Consider the following 19,658-nt stretch of genomic DNA (forward strand, 5'->3'; position numbering starts at 1 on the left):
GTGCTTCTACAAAAAGGGTCTGAATACTTACGGCTGTGTGATATTTCAGTTTTTCTTTTTTCATAAATCTGCAAAAAAATGTATTTCAATTCAATTTCATTTGTGTTTGTGTGTATACACACGCACACACACACGTATACATACATATATATAGCAGCACAGTAAGTGCTTTGTGCGGCGATGACCGCTAGTTGGCAGTCTTGCCTCGGGTGTGCTGTCCCGGGACCGGAAGTTAGTTCGCGGAAACAGGAACTAAAACGTTCGGACTTGGTTGTGATATTTCATATCAATTCAGGACTGACAACCTCCGCACAGGACGTCCGTCGTTACTTTTGCCGCGCTAAAAATTCCTCGGTGAAAACTTGGTGTCCGGATAAACTCGTCTGAGTGCACGCGAAGCTTCTTCTGATAGCTTAGCTGGCTAGCAAACAGACGCCTCGCTAAACAGAGATCGGGGCGAGGGTAACGCGCGGCGACTATCGTGCGGAAATGTGCGCAGGGCGCGTGAAAGAAGAAGAGGCCGGGGAGGAAGTTTGCGCCGCGGAAGAGAAGGAGCGCAAACGACAACTCCTGGACGCCTTTCGCCAGCAGCCTCGAGTTGTGTTACACAAAGCAGGTTGGTGCGCTTGCTTGCGGACGTCGTTTCGCTTTCCTCAAGACATTCCCCTTTGTCTCCCTGTATACATTCAAGAACAGACATCTGTGTGCATATTTGCCGCATTCACGTGTCGTGGCGTGACGTCAGCGAATCAGTGTCTCTTGTCTTCCTCCGATGCCTTTGCGCCCACCCCTAATTTGAAGTTTATCCCACAAAAAAAGGGTTCGGGTCTTGACTGAGCAATGCTTAACTTTACCAAACGTGTGTTTGTCTTCTTGTGTCCCGCAGAAGATCTTCGCCCTGAGAAGCAGGAGCCGGAGACGCCACACGTTAAACGCGACCAGCAGGAGGATCCAATCGCCGGGTTCCCATTGGCTGGTGTCACTTTGAAAAATGCAGACGACGAAGGAGACCACTGTGGAGGAACCCGATCAGAAAGCGTCTCGGCTCAACGATCAGATAGTGACGATGTGACGTCACACTCATCTGACTATGATGAGGAGGATGATGATGAACAGTCTAAAGGTGATATGACATGTCACACTGACGACAAATGCATCCAGTGTTCTCAGTGTGACAAAGCATTTGACAAAAAGTCATTGTTGAACGCACATATAAGAACACACACGGTCGAAAAACATTTTGTCTGCTCAGTTTGTGGCAAAAGATTCAGTCAGAAGGGATATTTAACCATTCATAAAAGAACACACACTGGAGAAAAACCTTTTATCTGCTCAGTTTGCGGTAAAAGATTTGCTATAAAGGCAAATTTAAAAACACACACAAGAACACACAGTGGAGATAAACCTTTTACTTGCTCAGTTTGTTGTCAAACATTCACTAGAAAGACAAATTTAAAAACGCACACAAGGACACACACTGGAGAAAAACCTTTTGCCTGCTCAGTGTGTGGTCAAACATTTAGTAGAAAGGCACATTTAAAAAACCACACAAAAACACACACTGGGGAAAAACCTTTTGCTTGCTCAGTTTGTGGGAAAAGATTATCTTCAAAGTCCCATTTAACAAGACACAAACGAACACACACTGGAGAAAAACCCTTTGCCTGTTCACTTTGTGGTCAAAGATTATCTTCAAAGTCACATTTAATTAGACACACAAAAACACACACTGAACAAAACCCTTTTGCCTGCTCAATTTGTGATGAAAGATTCATCCACAAGGCAGATTTAAAAATTCATACAAGAACACACACAGCAGAAAAACATTTTGTCTGCTCTGTTTGTGGTAAAAGATTCACTAAAAACGGAGATTTAACAATCCATACAAGGACACACACTGGAGAAAAGCCTTTTGCCTGCTCAGTTTGTGGCAAAAGATTCTCTATAAAGACAAATTTAAAAACACACACAAGAACGCACACTGGAGAAAAACCTTTTGCCTGCTCACTGTGTGGTCAAACATTCACTAGAAAGGCACATTTGAAAACTCACACAAGAACACACACTGGAGAAAAACCTTTTGCCTGCTCACTGTGTGATCAAAGATTCATTGAGAAGAGGCATTTAACGACACACACAGTCACACACGTGCGATAAACCGTTTGTCTGCTCGGTTTGTGGTCAAAGATTCACTCTGAAGGAATGTTTAATAACACACAAAAGAACACACACTGGTGAGAAACCACTCAGTTGCAGTGTGTAATAAAAGCTTTTATGTGAAGCGTAATGTTAAGATTCCCAAGTGTGCTGCTGAGAAGAGAAACGGTCAATGAAGCTGCAGAATAAACTGAAGAAACCGAGGTTGTGTTGGTCATTGTTGACTCATTCCTTAATCTATAATCACTACTCAGCGGAACCTCGGTCAATAAATGACCTGGTTTACCAACAATTCACAATTCAACATGTCATGTGTGGGGCTCCGTAAGAATCGGATGAGGGTTGACGATTTTATGCTCATTTTTATCTCATGCCCAGAAGTTCATGTAAATCATTCGGAAATGTGAGGGCGAAACCTTGAAAAATGCCCAGGTGTTTCTTACTAGTCGAGACGGACATGTGACGTTTTAACTGGCTATTTTCCAGTTTCTCCCAGCCTTCTCATTCTCCACGTCAAACTGAGAGCGAGCACATTGCCGGGATTACTTCAAACGTCACGGGAAACAAGAAGGAGAATAGCGATTGAAGGATATGTAGGTTTCTATCAGGTACGAATCCCATGAACTTGTGATTTGCAATACCGAAATCAAGGAACATTTTTCAGTTCACAAAATGGTTTTGTCGACTTGAGAATTCATTTTGTCCGGCAATTTACAGAAAAATGCATCCAAACTAATCGGGAGAAGCGTCATCATGCAACAAGACGACGAGCCGAAACAAACACGACACGAAACAAACACGACAAAGGACTTCATCGGGGGTGGGGTGGGGGGAAGCGGAAGGTCTTTGACTGGCTTAATAAGTGTCGCGTCGTGTTGCCAGTGGCTTACCGAGATTTGATGGCAGTATCATGATAAATCAATCATAAAATGCTAATAGGCTGTCATGTGAGGCCCCCTTAACATTTGTGACCGCCCCCTCAAGTATGGATTCCGAGAACCGGGCCTTTCTTACGCGATGTTGTCTTCTTTCCGACTTGATGCTAACACTAATACGCAACATGAAAGTCACAACGTGAGTCTCCACCGAGCAATGCTTGACATTTGTCATAGCGTGCGTTTGTCTTCTCGTGTCCTGCAGACGTCGGCGAAGAAGATCTGCAGGAGTCCCCGCACAGCATCAAAAAGGAGGAGGAGCCAGAGACGCCACACATGAAAGACGAAGAGCAGGAGGATCAAAAGTTTCCCTTGATTGGTGTCACTTTGAAGGATGAAGACGACGACGGAGACCGCTGGGGAGGATCCCAATCCGAAGACCTCTCGGCTCCACTGTCAGAGCGTGACGACGTAACGTCGCACTCGTCTGATGATGATGATAATGATGATGAAGAACACTCCAAAGGTGAAATGACATGTGACACTGACAACAAATGCTTCCAGTGTTCTGATTGTGACAAAACATTTGACAACAACTCATTGTTGAAAGAACACACAAGAACACATACGGGGGGAAAACCTTTTGCCTGCTCAGTTTGTGGCAAAAGATTCACTCAAAAGAGATATTTAACAATTCATACACGATCTCACGCAGAAGAAAAAGCTTTCGTCTGCTCAGTTTGCAGTAAAAGATTCTCTACAAAGTCACATTTAGCGAGCCACACAAAAACACACACTGGAGAAAAACCTTTTGCCTGCTCAGTATGTGGTAAAAGATTTCCTTCAAAGTCACATTTAACAGAACACACAAGAACACACACTGGAGAAAAACCTTTTGTCTGCTCAGTTTGTAGTAAAACATTCTCTAGAAAGGCGCATTTAAAAAATCACACAAAAACACACACTGGAGATAAACCTTTTGCCTGCTTAGTGTGTGGTAAAAGATTCATTCAAAGATGGTCTTTGCCTGCACACACAAGAAAACACACCGGAGAATACCCCTTTGCCTGCTCAGTTTGTGGGAAAAGATTTAGTCAGAAGGGAGATTTAACAAGTCATACAAGAATACACACCATAGAAAAACATTTTGTCTGCTCAGTTTGTGGCAAAAGATTCTCTTCAAAGAAATATTTAACAATACACACAAGAACACACACTGGTGAAAAACCTTTTGCCTGCTTAGTTTGTGGTAAAAGATTCACTGATAAAGGTAGCTTGAAAAGACACACAAGGACACACACCGGAGACAAACCTTTTGCCTGCTCAGTTTGTGGTCAAACATTCACTCGAAAGGCGCATTTAAAAACGCACACAAGAATACACACTGGAGAAAAACCTTTTGCCTGCTCAGTTTGTGATCAAAGATTATCTTCAAAGTCACATTTAACAAGACACATAAAAACACACACTGGAGAAAAACCTTTTGCCTGCTCAGTTTGCGGTCAAACATTCACTCAAAGAAGCTCTTTGACAACGCACACAAGAACACACACTGGTGAGAAACCTTTTGCCTGCTCAGTTTGCGGTAAAAGATTCACTCAGAAAGGAGCTTTAACAAAGCATAAGCCCACACACTGGTGAGTGCAGTGTGTTTGCTCAAAAATTTGACGTTAAGCATCATGTTAAGAGTCACAAGTGTCAATAAAGCTTCTGACGAAACTGAGGCTGTGTTGTTCATCTTTGACTCATTTCATGCTCCCTAATCACTGTACAGTGAAATCTCGCAAATCGAGGCCGCGCTTATCGGATCCACATGAATAGTCATTCAATGAAAACTCTTCCTCACGTAAACATACAGTATACAGTGCTGTCACACACACAAAAGATATATTTTCATTATTCAAGCCAACTAATGTGTTGTCCCCCCCCCCCCCCCACCCCACAAAAACAGGTCATTGTACTCGTGCCACCTTCTCTGTTGCTATTTCTTTGCACTTTTGCTAAATGCTTTGGTTCATTGTTTTGTTGTTTCATCCATTTCAATCCGAGCTTCAACTCCCTGAATGATTGCGGGAGATTCCGGTCAAGAATTTCTGAATTGTGTCATCATCGTTGAGAAAAAAAAAAAAAAAGAAAAAAAAATCGTAACGCGCTGGCGTCTGAATTTAGCACCGCTAGATGGCAGTAGTGCCTCAGGTGTGGCGTTCCTGGACCGGAAGTGAGTTGAAGGGAACAGGAAACAAAACATGCGGACTACGTTGTGATTTAGGTGTGCTATTTGATATCAATTCAGTGCAGGACTTCCTGAAACCAGGAAACAGGGCGTCCGTCGTTCCTTGACTGCACTGAAGTAGAATCTTCGTGTCCGGATAAACTCGTCTCAGTGCTCTCGGAGCTTCTCGCGATAGCCTAGCTTAGTTTGGCTCGCTAGCCGCTAGCAACGAGACGCCTTTGGGAGCAACATCCGGCGATCGTCGCGTGAGAATGTGCGCGAGACGTGTGAAAGAAGAGGAGTGCGAGGAGGAATTTTGCAAGCGGCGTCAACACGGAGCAGGTTTGGTCGCCCTCCTTCTCACTTGTTCGCTAAAGTACTTTGCGGGTGGCGGGGGAGTGCGCGCGTCACAAGTACGTGGGCAAGAACATTTGGGGCGATTTGTTGACATAAAAAGTGGCATAAAATCCTTCATCCCTATCCGGGGTCGTTTGATTTATGTATCACTCCATGCAGCCAATGATATGTCGATTTTGATATTCAGGTCTTTTGAACATTTTACGAACAGGCCTAATGTCTGTACATTCTATGCTTAATTTGGTCAAAGTAGTTTCGTTACTTTTTTCAGCCTCCACGTTTGACGACATGATGTAAAAAAAAATAAAAAATAAAAAAAAGACGACAAATGGAGAGAGCTAAAAGTCCGAAAGTCCCGTCCCCGCCCACCCAGGGAACGAGAGCAGCCCCAGGACCCCAATTAGTACTTGAGATTCATTTGTATACTTTTGAAAGGAGTTTCTTGTTTGTTCCATTTATTTTGGGAACAAAAATGGATAGTTTGAAACTATTCCCGTGCGTTGAGAACCTTTTTAGGATGACTGTTCTTACTTTATTGTATTGAAGGAAGTTACCACCTCTCATTTGAAATTCTTGGAATAGGTTTTCGCATAACATGAATGCATTAGTTTTCAATAAGTGATGTTGGCGGTCAATTCCACTTTGTTCATACAGTGCGTGTACGTAAAGTTTTCAGACGCCCTTAAATGTTTCACTCTTTGTTATATTGCAGCCATTTGTAAAAATCATGGAAGTTAATTTTTTTCATTATTAATGTACACACAGCACCCCATATTGACAGAAAAAAAACAGAATTGTTGAAATTCTTCCAGATTTATTAACAAAGAAAAACTGAAATATCACACAGCCAGAAGTATTCAGACCCTTTGCTCTGACACTCATATATTGAACTCGGGTGCCGTCCATTTCTTCTGATCATCCTTGAGATGGTTCTCCACCTTCATCGGAGTCCAGCTGTGTTTGATTATTCTGATTGGTCTTGATTAGGAAAGCCACACCCCTGTCCATATAAGACCTTATACCATTTAACCCTAACCCTGTCAGAGCAAGTGAGAATCATGAGGTCAAAGGAACTGCCTGAAGAGCTCAGAGACTGAATTGTGGCAAGGCGCATATCTGGCCAAGGTTACAAAAACATTTGACAGGACGACCGGTTGCAATCGAAGAAAAGATGAATGCGGCCAAGTACGGGATGTCCTGAACCAAAACCTTCTCCAGAGTGCTCAGGACCTCAGACTGGGCCCAAGGTTCACCTTCCAACAAGACTATGACCCTAAGCACACAGCTAAAATAACAAAGGATTGGCTTCAGAACAACTCCGTGACTGTTCTTGAATGGCCCAGCCAGAGCCCTGACTTAAACCCAATTGAGCATCCAACCCGGCCGCACCCGCGACCACAATCACACCTCTGACCTCTGCGTTAACCATCCATGAACAGGATGTGAGATGCATCTTCAAACAACAAAAGATTAACAAAGCGGCAGGCCCGGACCACGTGTCTCCATCCTGCCTCAAAGTCTGCGCGGACCAGCTCGCGCCAGTCTTCACTCAGATCTTCAACAGATCACTGGAAATGTGCGAAGTTCCATCCTGCTTCAAACGCTCCACCATCATCCCAGTCGCCAAGAAACCTGCAATCTCGGGTCTAAATGACTAGAGGCCTGTCGCTTTGACATCTGTGGTCATGAAGTCCTTTGAACGTCTTGTACTGGACCACCTCAAGAGTGTCACAGGTCCCCTGCTGGACCCCCTGCAGTTTGCCTACCAAGCGAACAGATCTGCGGATGATGCAGTCAACATGGGACTGCACTTCATCCTAGAACACCTCGACAGTGCAGGGACCTACGCGAGGATCCTGTTCGTGGACTTCAGTTCAGCGTTCAACACCATCATCCCTGAACTCCTTTCATCCAAGCTTCTCCAGCTCAGCGTCTCACCTGCCATCTGCCAGTGGATTTACAGCTTTCTGACGGGCAGGACACAGCAGGTCAGGCTGGGGGAGGCCACCTCATCCACACGCAGCATCAGCACTGGGGCGCCCCAAGGTTGTGTCCTCTCTCCGCTGCTCTTCTCTCTCTACACGAACGACTGCACCTCAGCGAACCCGACTGTCAAACTCCTGAAGTTTGCAGATGACACCAAAGTCTTCGGCCTCATCAAGGACGGTGACGAGTCTGCATATCGAAAGGAAGCGGAGCGGCTGGAGCTGTGGTGCGGCCGACACAACCTGGAGCTGAACACGCTCAAGACTGTAGAGATGATGGTGGACTTCAGGAGGCATCCTTCGCCACAGCTGCCCCTCACGCTGTCCAGCTGCCTTGTGTCAACCGTGGAGACCTTCAAGTTCCTGGGAATTACAATCTCCCAGGACCTGAAGTGGGCGACCAACATCAACTCCGTCCTCAAAAAGGCCCAGCAGAGGATGTACTTCCTGCGGCTTCTGAGAAAGCATGGCCTGCCACCGGAGCTGCTCAAACAGTTCTACACAGCGGTCATCGAATCAGTCCTGTGTTCTTCCATCACAGTCTGGTTTGGTGCTGCTACAAAAAAGGACAAACTCCGACTGCAACGGACAATCAAAACTGCTGAAAGGATTGTCGGTACCCCCCTACCCACCCTTGAGGACTTGCACGCTGCCAGAACTAAGACAAGGGCGTGCAAAATCCTCTCGGACCCTCCCCACCCTGGTCACCAGCTCTTCCAGCTCCTTCCCTCAGGTAGGCGCTACCGATCAATGCAAACTAGAACTAGTAGACATTCCAACAGCTTCTTCCCTCTTGCAATCAACTTCTTGAACAGCTAACTTACAATTCCATTACAACAAGCTGGCAATTTTTTGACTTGAGTTCGTTGTCACATTTCTGTATTATGTATTACTCGTGCACTCACTGTAGTTGTCTCGCCGTGCTGCACTATTTGCATATAGTGGCCACTCATGCCAGAGTAGCATCTGCTCCATTTGCACACTGATTGAGGAGTATCTGTAACATTTGCACAACCATTGTCCCAGATTATCGCAGTACTCGTCACTTTAAACCGCATACACTCCTTGAAGTCTCAGTGCCCTTTGCACAATGGTCATTGCACCGGACTATTGCGATATTAGCCATTCGAACTGAGGACTCTGCATCTTTTTGCACAATTGTTGTTTGTTGTTGTTTTTTGTCAATGTCTTTATGTCTCCAAAGTGTTCTGTAAATTGACTGTCTGTTGTACTAGAGCGGCTCCAACTACCGGAGACAAATTCCTTGTGTGTTTTGGACATACTTGGCAAATAAAGATGATTCTGATTCTGATTCTGATTCTGAGAGACCTGAAAATGGTTGCCCACCAACATTCACCATCCAACCTGACAGAACTGGAGAGGATCTGCAAGGAGGAATGGCAGACGATCCCCAAATCCAGGTGTGAAAGACTTGTTGCATCATTCCCAAAAAGACTCATGGCTGGATTAGCTCAAAAGGGGGCTTCTGCTAAATACTGAGCAAAGGGTCTGAATACTTTTATATTTCAGTTTTTCTGTTTTCATAAATCTGCCAAAATTTCAACAATTCCGTTTTTTTTCCTGTCAATATGGGGTGCTGTGTGTACATTCATGTGAGGAAAAATGAACTTAAATGATTTTAGCAAATGGATAGCAATTTAAAAAGAGTGAAATATTTAAGGGGGTCTGAATACTTTCGTACCCACTGTAGGTGCTGCAGTGAAGTTGATTTTTTTTTTGTTAATCTCAGATCTGAGATTTATCAAAGTGTATTTGTAACTTTTGTCACGTTTATGAATATTTTTGTCATTTGATTTCAATGCATACCTCTGGCTGGCTCTCGATGTGCAGGTTTCTTTCGATTGGCCCCGAAGTTTGCGCCCGCGTGTGGTGGCTCGTTGACGGCACCGGTTCGTAACGCATGACTCCGCTGCGAGCCAGAGAGATAATGGCGCGCCGCTTTTTGTTACGTCCCGAGTAAACATGACCAAAAACGAGTCTCGACTGAGCAAAGTTTGACTTCGCCAAGCGTGTGTTTGTCTTCTTGTGTCCAGCGGACGTCAGTGAAGAAGATCTTCGTCCTGAGAAGCAGGAGCCAGAGACGCCACACGTTAAAGACGAAGAGCAGCAGGATGAAATCAGCAAGTTTCCCTTGACTGGCGTCGCTTTGAAGGATGAAGACGACGACGGAGACCGCTGGGGAGGATCCCAATCCGAAGACCCCTTGGGTCCGCTGTCAGAGCGTGACGACGTAACGTCGCACTCTTCTGATTACGACGAGGCGGAGGAGGATGATGATGATGATGATGATGATGATAAAGATGAACACGCCAAAGGTGATATGACATGTCACACTGACAACAAATGCTTCCAGTGTTGTCATTGTGACAAATCATTTGACAAAAAGTCGTCGTTGAAAGAACACACGAGAACGCACACTGGAGAAAAACCTTTTGCCTGCTCAGTTTGCGGTAAAAGATTCTCGAGAAAGGCACATTTAAAAATACACACAAGGACACACACTGGAGAAAAACCTTGTGTCTGCTCAGTTTGTGGTAAAAGATTCTCTACAAAGTCACATTTAACGAGACACACAATCACACACACTGGAGAAAAACCTTTTGCCTGCTCAGTTTGTGCTGAAAGATTCTCTATAAAGTCACATTTAAACGAACACACAAGGACACACACCGGAGAAAAACCTTTTGTCTGCTCAGTTTGTGGCAAAAGATTCTCCAGGAAGGCACATTTGAAAAATCACACAAAAACACACACTGGCGATAAACCTTTTGCCTGCTTAGTGTGTGGTAAAAGATTCATTCAAAGATGGTCTTTGACAGCACACACAAGAACACACACTGGCGAAAAGCCGTTTGTCTGCTCAGTTTGTGGGAAAAGATTTATTCAGAAGGGCGATTTAACAAGTCATACAAGAACACACACAGTAGAAAAACATTTTGTCTGCTCAGTTTGTGACAAACGATTCACCGATAAGGGAAGCTTAAAAAGACACACGAGGACACACACTGGAGAAAAACCTTTTGCCTGCTCAGTTTGCGGTCAAACGTTCACCAGAAATACAAATTTGAACACTCACACAAGAATACACACTGGAGAGAAACCTTTTTCCTGCTCAGTCTGTGGTCAAACATTCACTCAGAGACGCTCTTTGACGGCGCACACGGCGACACACGCTGGTGAGTTGCAGTGTGTGTCCGAAAACATTGCGTGATGTTAACCCTTCCTTTGCATCGATGACATTTTTCTGCGCGTATTTAAAGACAAAAGGCGACAGGGACGAAATTTTGCCACAAAGGTTTTTTTTTTTTTTTTTTTTGCCCCATTGACTCCCATTATAAATCATATTTTGCAAAGGTGTGTGTGTGGGGATTGTTTTGAGAAATGAACTCTGAACTGCTTGAAATAGTTCATTCCCTTTTGTTCATTGCCTGTGGTTGTTTATTCTTCTTGGTTGTTGTTTTCTTACCTTATTTGTTACGTAATAGTTCCGATTGCATCAAAACTCTGTGTTATGATTTATTGACTTATCCAAGGCTCTCATGACCTCATATCAAATACTCCACTTTGAAATTGATTGTTTGAAAATAGGGCCTTATTTAGTTTAGCAGTTTATCATTATTATATGTTGCTCGTTCCTGTGTTTGGCGAGCTTTTCAAAAAGATTAAGAATGTTGTGTTGTGCAGTTCGCAAAGCGGCGTTATAACGCAACAAGACGTATTTCGTCCAAGTGGAGTTGCCGTACTACTGCAGCTGCGGCTCTTCTTCTTCTTCTTCTTCTTCGCTGTGGGCGGTTCGAGCTGGCTTCACGAGTTCGTTCTGACTGAAACTAGTACCGGAACGTACCGAAGCGCCAATGCAATACGTATTTGTATTTCTCGACTACTTTACGGAGGTAAAAGAGTATTTGTTCAATGTTTGGGTCAGGACAAACTCGTCTCGCGCTAGCTTGGCTTGCTAGCTAACAGAGAGACGCCCTTGTTAGCCAGCCATCCCTTTTCAACAGTCGCTCATGCTGGTTCGCGAAACAAGAGATCGGCTGTGAGCGTGAAGTGAGGTGATTATCGCGTGAGGATGCGCGCGCGCAGGACAGCACAGGACGAGGAGGAACTTTGCGGAACCAAAGAGGAGGACGAGCAACAACGTCAACTACCAGATGCTGTTTTGAGGCCTCCGATTGTGTTACGCAGAACAGGTCTGTTCAGTTTCCACGCTCACGACTTGCATTTCTTAACCATTATTCCTGTGTTCGTTTCGGGCCGATCATTAATCACTGACGTACATTCGCACAAATCCTTCAGACAGAACTTTGACTACGCCAAAGAAAAGTTCTATTTTTTGTGTGCGCGTGTCCTCCTGTGTCCTGCAGACGACAGTGAAGGAGATCTTCGTCCTGAGCAGCAGCAGCAGCCAGAGCCCCGCTTCATCAAAAAGGAGGAGGAGCCAGAGACGCCACACATCAAAGAAGAAGAGCAGGAGGGTGAAATCACCAAGCTTCCATTGACCGGTGTCATTGTGAAGAGTGAAGAAGATGACGGAGACCACTGGGGAGCATCGCAAGCAGACGGCCTATTAGCGCCACTGTCAGATAGTGACGACATAACATCGCACTCTTCGGACCCTGATGACGACGATGACCGTGGTGATGACGCTAACGATCATGCTAGTGATGATGAGAAACACTCGACAGGCGTGATGACATGCCACGCTGCCAGCCAGTGCGTTCAATGTTCTCACTGTAACAAAAGTTTTCGGAACAATTCTGCGTTAAAGGCACATACAAGAGCACACACTGGGAAAAAGACGTTTGTCTGCTCAGTTTGCGGTAAAATGTTCTCTACAAAGGGAGCTTTAAAAATACACACCAGAGCACACACCGGAGAAAAACCTTTTGGCTGCTTAATTTGTGGTAAAAGATTCTCCATAAAGGAAAATTTAAAAATGCACACAAGAACACACGCTGGAGAAAAACCTTTTGCCTGCTCGGTTTGTGGTAAAAGATTCACTCAGAAGGGAGGTTTAAGAATACACACACGAACACACACTGGTGAGAAACCTTTTGCATGTCCGGTGTGTGGTAAAAGTTGCACGAACAAGTCAAATCTAACAAAGCACACAACAACGCACACAGGAGAAAAACCGTTTGCATGCTCAGTTTGTGGTAAAAGATTCTCCTTGAACGGAGATTTAACAAAACACACAAGAACGCACACCGGAGAGAAACCTTTTGCCTGCTCAGTTTGTGGTAAACGATTCGCTCAGAAGTCAAATTTAACAATGCACACAAAAATACACGCTGGTGAGAAAGCATTCAGCTGCAGTGTGTGCAAGAGAAGATTCCATGTCAAGTACGATGTGAAGAGACACAAGTGTGCTGGTGAGAAGGGCAGCGGTTCATGAAGCTGCAGGACAAACCGAAGAAGCTGAGGCTGTGTTGGTGATGTTTGACTCGTTCCATCCTCCCGCATCGCGATACGGCAGAACCTCGGTTCACAAATGTCCTGGCTTGCAAACAACTTTGTCCATGTACTAAATGTTTGGAGAACAATTTTGTCGAGTTTTACTCTATTTTCAGTTTGCAAAAAGTTGTGATTTTTTTTTTACCCCTGCACCCGTCTTTCTCTGTGATGTCCATGTTTGTGATCTCCGCCCAGTTTGGTTCTTCAAAATTTACCATCTATACTATTTTATTCAACATAATAATAAATATAATTTGTGTAGCATTTTTGTTTTTTGCTAACAAGCAAAACACTCTTAACGTAGGTGCACGCAAACCAAGAGACTTGGGGGGGGGGGGAATATGTTTGGCTTCCGCGGCGCTGGTTCGTGTCACGTGACAAGGTGGGCTTTCACGGCGCTGCTCCGTGTCACGTGACAAGGAACTTGTCATACGCGGAAGTTGACGAGCAGCAATCGTACGGCAACTCCACTTGGACAAACCTCTAGGCGTGTAAGCGCTCACCCAGTTTTTGCTCAAGGGCTATGTGTGTTTTTATACGTGTTTTAGATGCAATTCATGAAATAATATTGATATCATTGAGTTAAAGCTTACCATTTTGCATCATTAACAACAATTCAATAAACAAAAAACAATGAGACAATACATGAATTAAAGTAAATACATGATAGCTACAGTTGGAAAAATAATCAGACTTGGTTGAGTCCCTCATAGAATAGAGTCGCATCGTCCCTAAACGAAGTGCTAGTGTATTGTCACACATCCAGCGATATATATATATATATATAGTGGGTTCCTCTCCTAGCCTACTTTGGAGCGTGCGCTCATCTTTTTGTGAGCTGATTAAAGCTGCGCCATCTGTGAATGAACACAAGTTACAGGAGGAAGCATCTCCCATGCAATTGATATCAAGTAAAACTAGCAGTGGTCCTTGTGCGCTTCCTTGTGGAACCCCGCATACAGCTGGTGTGTCGTCTCAGCATTGACCTCTACTGTCTGATGCCTGTCTTGTCGGATACGAAGTGACCAATTCTATAGGTGTCTCGTTCGTTCCTACAGCAAAAATATGGTGGACTGTGTCTTTCTGGGCTTTCTGAAGAGAAAGTAAAACCATTCCACGCAGTTTCCCTGCACGTCCATCGCCTTTGCAATAAAATCATTGATGTGAACTAAGCATGAATCCGTACAAGAGGACTTTGTGCACCCTGATTGAAATTCATACCAAAGATTTCCCCCACTGAATTTGTTGTGATATCGGTTCATGCACCGGTCTTGAATTTGATTGTTCCGATATTCGTTGTCTTCTGGACTTTCTTGTGCGATGTCCGCTCCACTGCTTTTGTTTTATGCAAACAAAAACATTGCAATTGCATCGCTAAGTAGAGCTGCCTGGTGCGCAAACCTGCCACGAGAGTTTTGTCCAAGTGGAGCTGCCGTACTAGTTCTGCTGCAGCGCTTTTTTATTTGACGACACGAGCTTCACATCTTTCCCCTATTTAAAAAAAAAAAACAATAATAATTAGCGCTCGAACGTACAGTGCGCCCATTACTCCTTAAGTGGACTGAAACTGCATTTGTTGCATTTTCGCGTCCGGAGAAACTCGCATCTTGAAGCTTGTTAGCGAGCTAGCTTAGTTTAGCTTAGCTCAGCTTAGCTCAGCTCAGCTAACAAAGAGACGCCTCGGACAGCAACACATCCGACACGCAGATCGAGCGCGAGCGCGGGGGGGGGGGGGGGGGGGGGGGGGGGCAGCGATTGGCACTATCGCGCGACTATGTGCGCGAGGACGACAGCGAGGTCCGCGGGGGAATTTGATCGAACACAAGAGGAGAAGGAGCGACAACTTCAAGCGCTCGAGGCAGTTTGCGAGCAGCCTCGAGTGCTGCTACACAGAGCAGGTTCGCTCGCTGCTTGCGTTCCTTCGCAATATGCTTGTTTGCACGTTTACTACGTGGCACCTTGACTTACGGGGCTCGTTTGTTCCACGGCCGAGCTCGTCACTCGAATCCCTCGCGAACATATCAATACACGTTCCCAATTTAAAGTCAGTGCAATGCAATTCATCTGTTCCATTTGCCGAGAAACAAAAACGGCATTGTGGTTTATGCAAATATAACAAGAGATTATGGAAGCGTATAAAGAATTGAAATGATTTTAGAAGGTGAAATTATTGTAGGAGTTAATAGTAGTTGTATCCACCTGACCTTGATTTTATTACAGAGCGCCGTAACACCTTGAATTCCTTCTGCGGTGCTCAATAAAGGATATTGTAAACGTTGCCAAAAAAAAACATGTACAAACAATGAGCCATTTAATACAAACAATCATTCATAACATTAAAGTCACAGCATGAGACTTGACTGAGCAAAGCATGTGTGTTTTTTTTTTTTTTTTTGGTCTTCTTGTGTCCCGCAGACGTCAGTGAAGAACATGTTTGTCCCGAATCTGCCCACGTGAAAGAGGACGGCGAGCAGGAGCGGGAAATCTCCGAGTTCCCGTGGGCCGACGTCACTTCCGAGCGCGGAGGAGAAGGTGACGGCGACCGCTGCGGAGGATCCCGATCGCACGGCCTCTTCGCGCCGCTCTCGGACAGCGACGACATAACGTCGCACTCTTCGGACTATGACGACGACGACGACGATGAACACTCGAAAGGCCACGTGACAGGTTACACTGACGACAAATATGTCCAGTGTTCCCACCATTGTGACGGAACATCGAACAAAACGTCGCTGTCGAAAGCACACACAGAAGCGCGCACTGGAGATAAAACGTTTGGCTGCTCACATTGCGACAAAAGCTTCGGTCAGAGGAGCTCTTTGATAGCACACGTAAGAACACACACAGGAGAGAAACCTTTCGCCTGCTTAGTCTGCGGTAAAAGATTCACTCAAAATTCCAATTTAACGAGGCACATAAGAACACACACTGGTGAGAAACCGTTCAGTTGCAGCGTGTGTGACAAACGATTCAATGAAAAGTACACCGTCAAGCGGCACAAGTGTGTGAGGAGCGCAGCGGTCGGCCACGCTGCGCAGTCGGCGGAACAAACCGAGGCTGCCTTGGGAATCGACCCGGTTTACCGATGATTGACTTGATTGTCAATCATCGCGCTGTGTAAACGTCTTGTCACGCGCTGTGTAAACGTCTTGAGCTCTTTGTGTCCGTCGGCGGCGTTCGTGTTTGTGTTTCGGGATTGACTGTCTGTACTATTTAAATAAACGTACATATTTATATCATTTGTACGCTGCTTTTCTCGACACTCAAAGACGCTGAACAAAAGGTGCAAACAGAGCAAGAAACACAAATTTGGCTTACATTTAAGAATCAAAACAAACCACGTGACGTGACCTCCACCATGCTTCGCAGATGACCTTGTGTGTTTTGGATCAGAAGCAGAGCCTTTCTTTCTCCATACTTTGGCCTTTCCATCACTTTGCTCGAGGTTAATGTTGGTCTCATCAGTCCATAAAACCTTGTTCAAAAACCTTTGTGGCTCGTCTCCGTACTCCTTTGCAAAACCCAATCTGACCTTTGATTGTGATGCCTTCACCCGTGCCCTGTGGAGGTCGGCATAACATTTTTTCTGGCAATTTAATCGGGAGAAGCTTCATCACGCAACAAGACGATGACCCAAAACACACGGCCAACACGACAAAGGACTTCATCAGCGGGAAAAAGTGGAAGGTCTTAGACTGGCTCAGTCAATCAATCACCAGACCTTAACCCAATAGAGCATGCATTTTACCTCCTGAACAAGAGACTGAAGGGAGAAACCCCCAGAAACAAACAAGAACTGAAAGAGGCCTGGAAAAGCATTTCAAGTGAAGAATGCGACAGTCTGTTGAAGTCGCAGGCTTGATGCAGTTATTGCAAGTAAGGGTTATGCCACCAAATATTCAATGTTATTCACTTGAAGTTCATTTAATCGTGTCCGTTCCAATACTTTTGCTCACTTGGAAAGTGGGTGGCTTCAAACAAAACAAAAAAAGTGGGCCGTCCGTCCTGACTTGTTTAACGCATCTGGATGTAAATACCGTGTAATAAAAGCGGGAATTCTGAACTTTAGCAGGGGGAAACCGTATTCCGGTCGAGCGGCGCCATGTCCGTTGTCCGTTCACACGGCTCATCTCCGAAAAACGAACCGATGAAAGAGATGAACGACGTAATTGAAAGAGGAGACGTTGAAGAAGTACACGGAGAAGGAACAAAAGGTGAACAGTGGTACGTGGCTCACCTTGGGGTTCTGCGTTGTGATGTCAAAGAATATTTCGGGACCCACACACTGATTGCGTCGAGCCGGTTCACTTCCTGTGCCTTCCTGCGGGAAAATCAATTGGCCGCTCCTCAACCCGTTGAGCTGGATCCGGTCCCGGGAGACTCAGAAACCAGAAAAGTACGGACACGGTCATCCTTCGGTTTTCCCTCCAATGTCTCCACAGCAGCGTGCGCAGGAACTTTGGGCCAAGAAATCGTTCTGCGCTCACGCACACAGAACGCAAAGATCCTACAATTATCCCTGTGTTCCGACAGCAAAGCGGGTCGCGAGAGTCCCAAACTGTGACCGGACAATATATTTCGTGATCGGGAAGTAAGCGGCGAGTCAACCATGAGCAACACAGCCTCAGTTTCTCCCGTTTATTCTGCAGCTTTATTTAGGATTGCGGCGTTCGTACACAAGGCAACTCAATGTACTTGACGTTGTTTTCCAGCACACGGGAGTCAAAATGCAATCTGATCACACACGCTGACTAAATGGTTTCTCGCCAGCGTGTGTTCTTGTGTGCATTTTCAAATCGCCACTTTGCATGAATCTTTCGCCGCAAAGTGAGCAGGCAAAAGGTTTTTCTCCCGTGTGTCTTTTTGTGTGATCGATTAAATGTCCCTTTCTAGAGAATCTTTTATCGCAAACTGAGCACGCAAAAGGTTTTTCTCCGCTGTGTGTTGTTGTGTGTCTTTTTAAACTCCCCTTTCGAGAGAATCTTTTCGCGCAAACTGAGCAGGCGAAAGGTTTTTCTCCCGTGTGTGTTCTCGTGTGCATTGTTAAAGTCGCCTGTCTCGAGAATCGCTGGCCACAAACTAAGCAGACAAAAGGCTTAGTGTGTGTTCTTGTGTGTTTTTTCAACAATGACTTTCTGCAAAACGTTTTGCCGCAGTCAGAACATTTGATGTCAGTTTGGCGAGTCAGCCTATCACCTTGAGAATGTTCATCGTCATCGTAATCGGAAGAGTGTGACGTTGCGTCGTCGCTCTCTGATAGCGGCGCTAAGAGGTCGTGCGGTTGGGATCCTCCACTGGGGTCTCCGTCGTCTTCTTCGCTCTTCAACGTGACACCAGTCAATGGGAACTTGCTGATTTCATCCTCCTGCTCTTCATCTTTAACGTGTGCGAGCTCTTCTGGCTCTCCTTCCTTTCTCATGTCAGCTAAATCTGGCTCCTCCTCCTCTTTAATGTGAGCCTTTTCTGGCGCCTGCATCTCAGGATGAAGATCTCCGCTGACGTCTGCGACACACACACACACACACAGATTTAACAAAGGGAAAATACTGTGTGGAGTCAGATTTATATATAGTTTAGGGGTGCAACAGGTTTTGAAAACCGTCCAAAGGGTTCGGTTCGACTATCCCGTTGGGTTCGGTGCGCAAACTGTTGTTTTTTTTGGTCCTTCCCTTTTACTGTTGAGGCAAAGCCGTTGTGGGCTCGAGTCGCGCCAATGCTAACCAAGATGGCGGCACGCACGGTGGCTGACTCCCACCACTGCAGTTCTAGGCAGGCCACGACATCGGCGCCATGGCCTTGCAACGATGCAGCAGCCAATCATCTGCCGAATGTGCGAGGCGCGTGGAGGGTAAGGGAAAGGCAGTTCCGAAAAGCGCGTTTCGAGGCTCACTTGGTTTAGGCGATGACGTCAGAAGCCAAGAACCTGCCGCGTCGCAGTCGTCACGTTGAGGTCGCAGTTCGCAACCAAACTCCTCCGTCCCTCCCTCCGCGTGCTCTTCTTCTTTCACACGTTTTGCACACATTTGAACACGATGATCGAAAAGCTTCGCCTTGTTAGCGGCTAGCAAGCTAAGCTAGCTGGGGAAGCGTCAACCGGCGCCGAGTCGACTTGCTCGCAACTGCAAAGATGGAACCGATGCCGTGTTCGTCCAGTGGAGTGGACGCGGGCGCGCGCAGTCCGCGTCGACGCTTCGCTACGATCAGCGCTCATTCGAAGAAGAAGGATTGCATGATGCTCGCGTGCAAAGAGGGGCTCTGCAGCTGCGAGGGCGACGGCAACTCGACTAGGACAAAACACTACAAATGTTCTTTGGGGTCGGACTTGGTTACAGTAGAGTACACACACAGACACACACACACACAGAGACAAAGATCCCCGCAAAACTTTTTTTTTATCTGAAGCTGATGACCGACAATTTGCAACATTCGCCATTTTCAGATATTTCGACAGACGGTTTGCATCATTTGTTTTACATTCAGAAATCAAATGTAGCGTCCTCCAGTGGACAGAATCCGCGACAACAGTTACTGTCATTGAAAAGTTGTCTTTTCACTTTGCAAAAAAAGGATTGAACCCCCTGACGAGCCGGTTAA

At 45.7% G+C, this 19,658-nt stretch overlaps 4 protein-coding genes across 12 annotated transcripts; 3 read left to right on the forward strand and 1 right to left on the reverse strand.

Moving 5' to 3' along the window:
* Positions 1-233: 233 nt before the first annotated feature.
* On the forward strand, positions 234-11,747 carry LOC133468814 (gastrula zinc finger protein XlCGF57.1-like). 9 transcript variants are annotated; one of them, XM_061755095.1, is made up of 5 exons: positions 241-616; positions 887-1,123; positions 3,298-3,558; positions 9,641-9,922; positions 11,292-11,429. In XM_061755095.1, exons 1-5 carry the CDS (start codon positions 490-492, stop codon positions 11,309-11,311), a joined length of 927 nt encoding a protein of 308 aa, XP_061611079.1. In that variant the 5' UTR covers positions 241-489; the 3' UTR covers positions 11,312-11,429. The 9 variants fall into 9 exon arrangements, with proteins under 9 accessions (XP_061611045.1, XP_061611079.1, XP_061611069.1 ...); XM_061755085.1 differs by lacking the exon at positions 11,292-11,429 and adding an exon at positions 11,612-11,747 and having other exon boundaries at positions 242-616; XM_061755059.1 differs by lacking the exon at positions 11,292-11,429 and having other exon boundaries at positions 246-616; positions 887-910; positions 941-1,123; positions 9,641-10,833.
* Positions 11,666-13,325, forward strand: LOC133469050 (zinc finger protein 239-like). Its single transcript, XM_061755615.1, has 2 exons — positions 11,666-11,800; positions 11,975-13,325. Exons 1-2 carry the CDS (start codon positions 11,680-11,682, stop codon positions 13,003-13,005), a joined length of 1,152 nt encoding a protein of 383 aa, XP_061611599.1. The 5' UTR covers positions 11,666-11,679; the 3' UTR covers positions 13,006-13,325.
* Positions 13,326-14,811: 1,486 nt separating this feature from the next.
* LOC133469128 (zinc finger and SCAN domain-containing protein 2-like) lies at positions 14,812-16,298 on the forward strand. Its single transcript, XM_061755800.1, has 2 exons — positions 14,812-14,962; positions 15,480-16,298. The coding sequence occupies exons 1-2, from the start codon at positions 14,839-14,841 to the stop codon at positions 16,151-16,153; spliced, it is 798 nt and encodes a 265-aa protein (XP_061611784.1). The 5' UTR covers positions 14,812-14,838; the 3' UTR covers positions 16,154-16,298.
* Positions 16,299-17,688: 1,390 nt separating this feature from the next.
* Positions 17,689-19,619, reverse strand: LOC133469113 (oocyte zinc finger protein XlCOF8.4-like). The gene is made up of 2 exons (XM_061755747.1): positions 18,955-19,619; positions 17,689-18,566 (listed from the first exon to the last, which is right to left on the reverse strand). Exons 1-2 carry the CDS (start codon positions 19,085-19,087, stop codon positions 17,803-17,805), a joined length of 897 nt encoding a protein of 298 aa, XP_061611731.1. The 5' UTR covers positions 19,088-19,619; the 3' UTR covers positions 17,689-17,802.
* Positions 19,620-19,658: the final 39 nt, after the last annotated feature.

The sequence above is a fragment of the Phyllopteryx taeniolatus genome, chromosome 2, assembly GCF_024500385.1.
Source record: "Phyllopteryx taeniolatus isolate TA_2022b chromosome 2, UOR_Ptae_1.2, whole genome shotgun sequence".
Taxonomy (NCBI): domain Eukaryota; kingdom Metazoa; phylum Chordata; class Actinopteri; order Syngnathiformes; family Syngnathidae; genus Phyllopteryx; species Phyllopteryx taeniolatus.

Coding starts and splice junctions, on each gene's coding strand:
- LOC133468814 (XM_061755057.1), top strand. CDS start 490: ATGTGCGCAGGGCGCGTGAAAGAAGAAGAGGCCGGGGAGGAAGTTTGC. Junction 617..886: donor AGTTGTGTTACACAAAGCAG/GTTGGTGCGCTT, acceptor TGTGTCCCGCAG/AAGATCTTCGCCCTGAGAAG. Junction 1,124..3,297: donor TGATGATGAACAGTCTAAAG/GTGATATGACAT, acceptor CGTGTCCTGCAG/ACGTCGGCGAAGAAGATCTG.
- LOC133469050 (XM_061755615.1), top strand. CDS start 11,680: ATGCGCGCGCGCAGGACAGCACAGGACGAGGAGGAACTTTGCGGAACC. Junction 11,801..11,974: donor GATTGTGTTACGCAGAACAG/GTCTGTTCAGTT, acceptor TGTGTCCTGCAG/ACGACAGTGAAGGAGATCTT.
- LOC133469128 (XM_061755800.1), top strand. CDS start 14,839: ATGTGCGCGAGGACGACAGCGAGGTCCGCGGGGGAATTTGATCGAACA. Junction 14,963..15,479: donor AGTGCTGCTACACAGAGCAG/GTTCGCTCGCTG, acceptor TGTGTCCCGCAG/ACGTCAGTGAAGAACATGTT.
- LOC133469113 (XM_061755747.1), bottom strand. CDS start 19,087: ATGTGTGCAAAACGTGTGAAAGAAGAAGAGCACGCGGAGGGAGGGACG. Junction 18,567..18,954: donor GACGTCATCGCCTAAACCAA/GTGAGCCTCGAA, acceptor TGTGTGTCGCAG/ACGTCAGCGGAGATCTTCAT.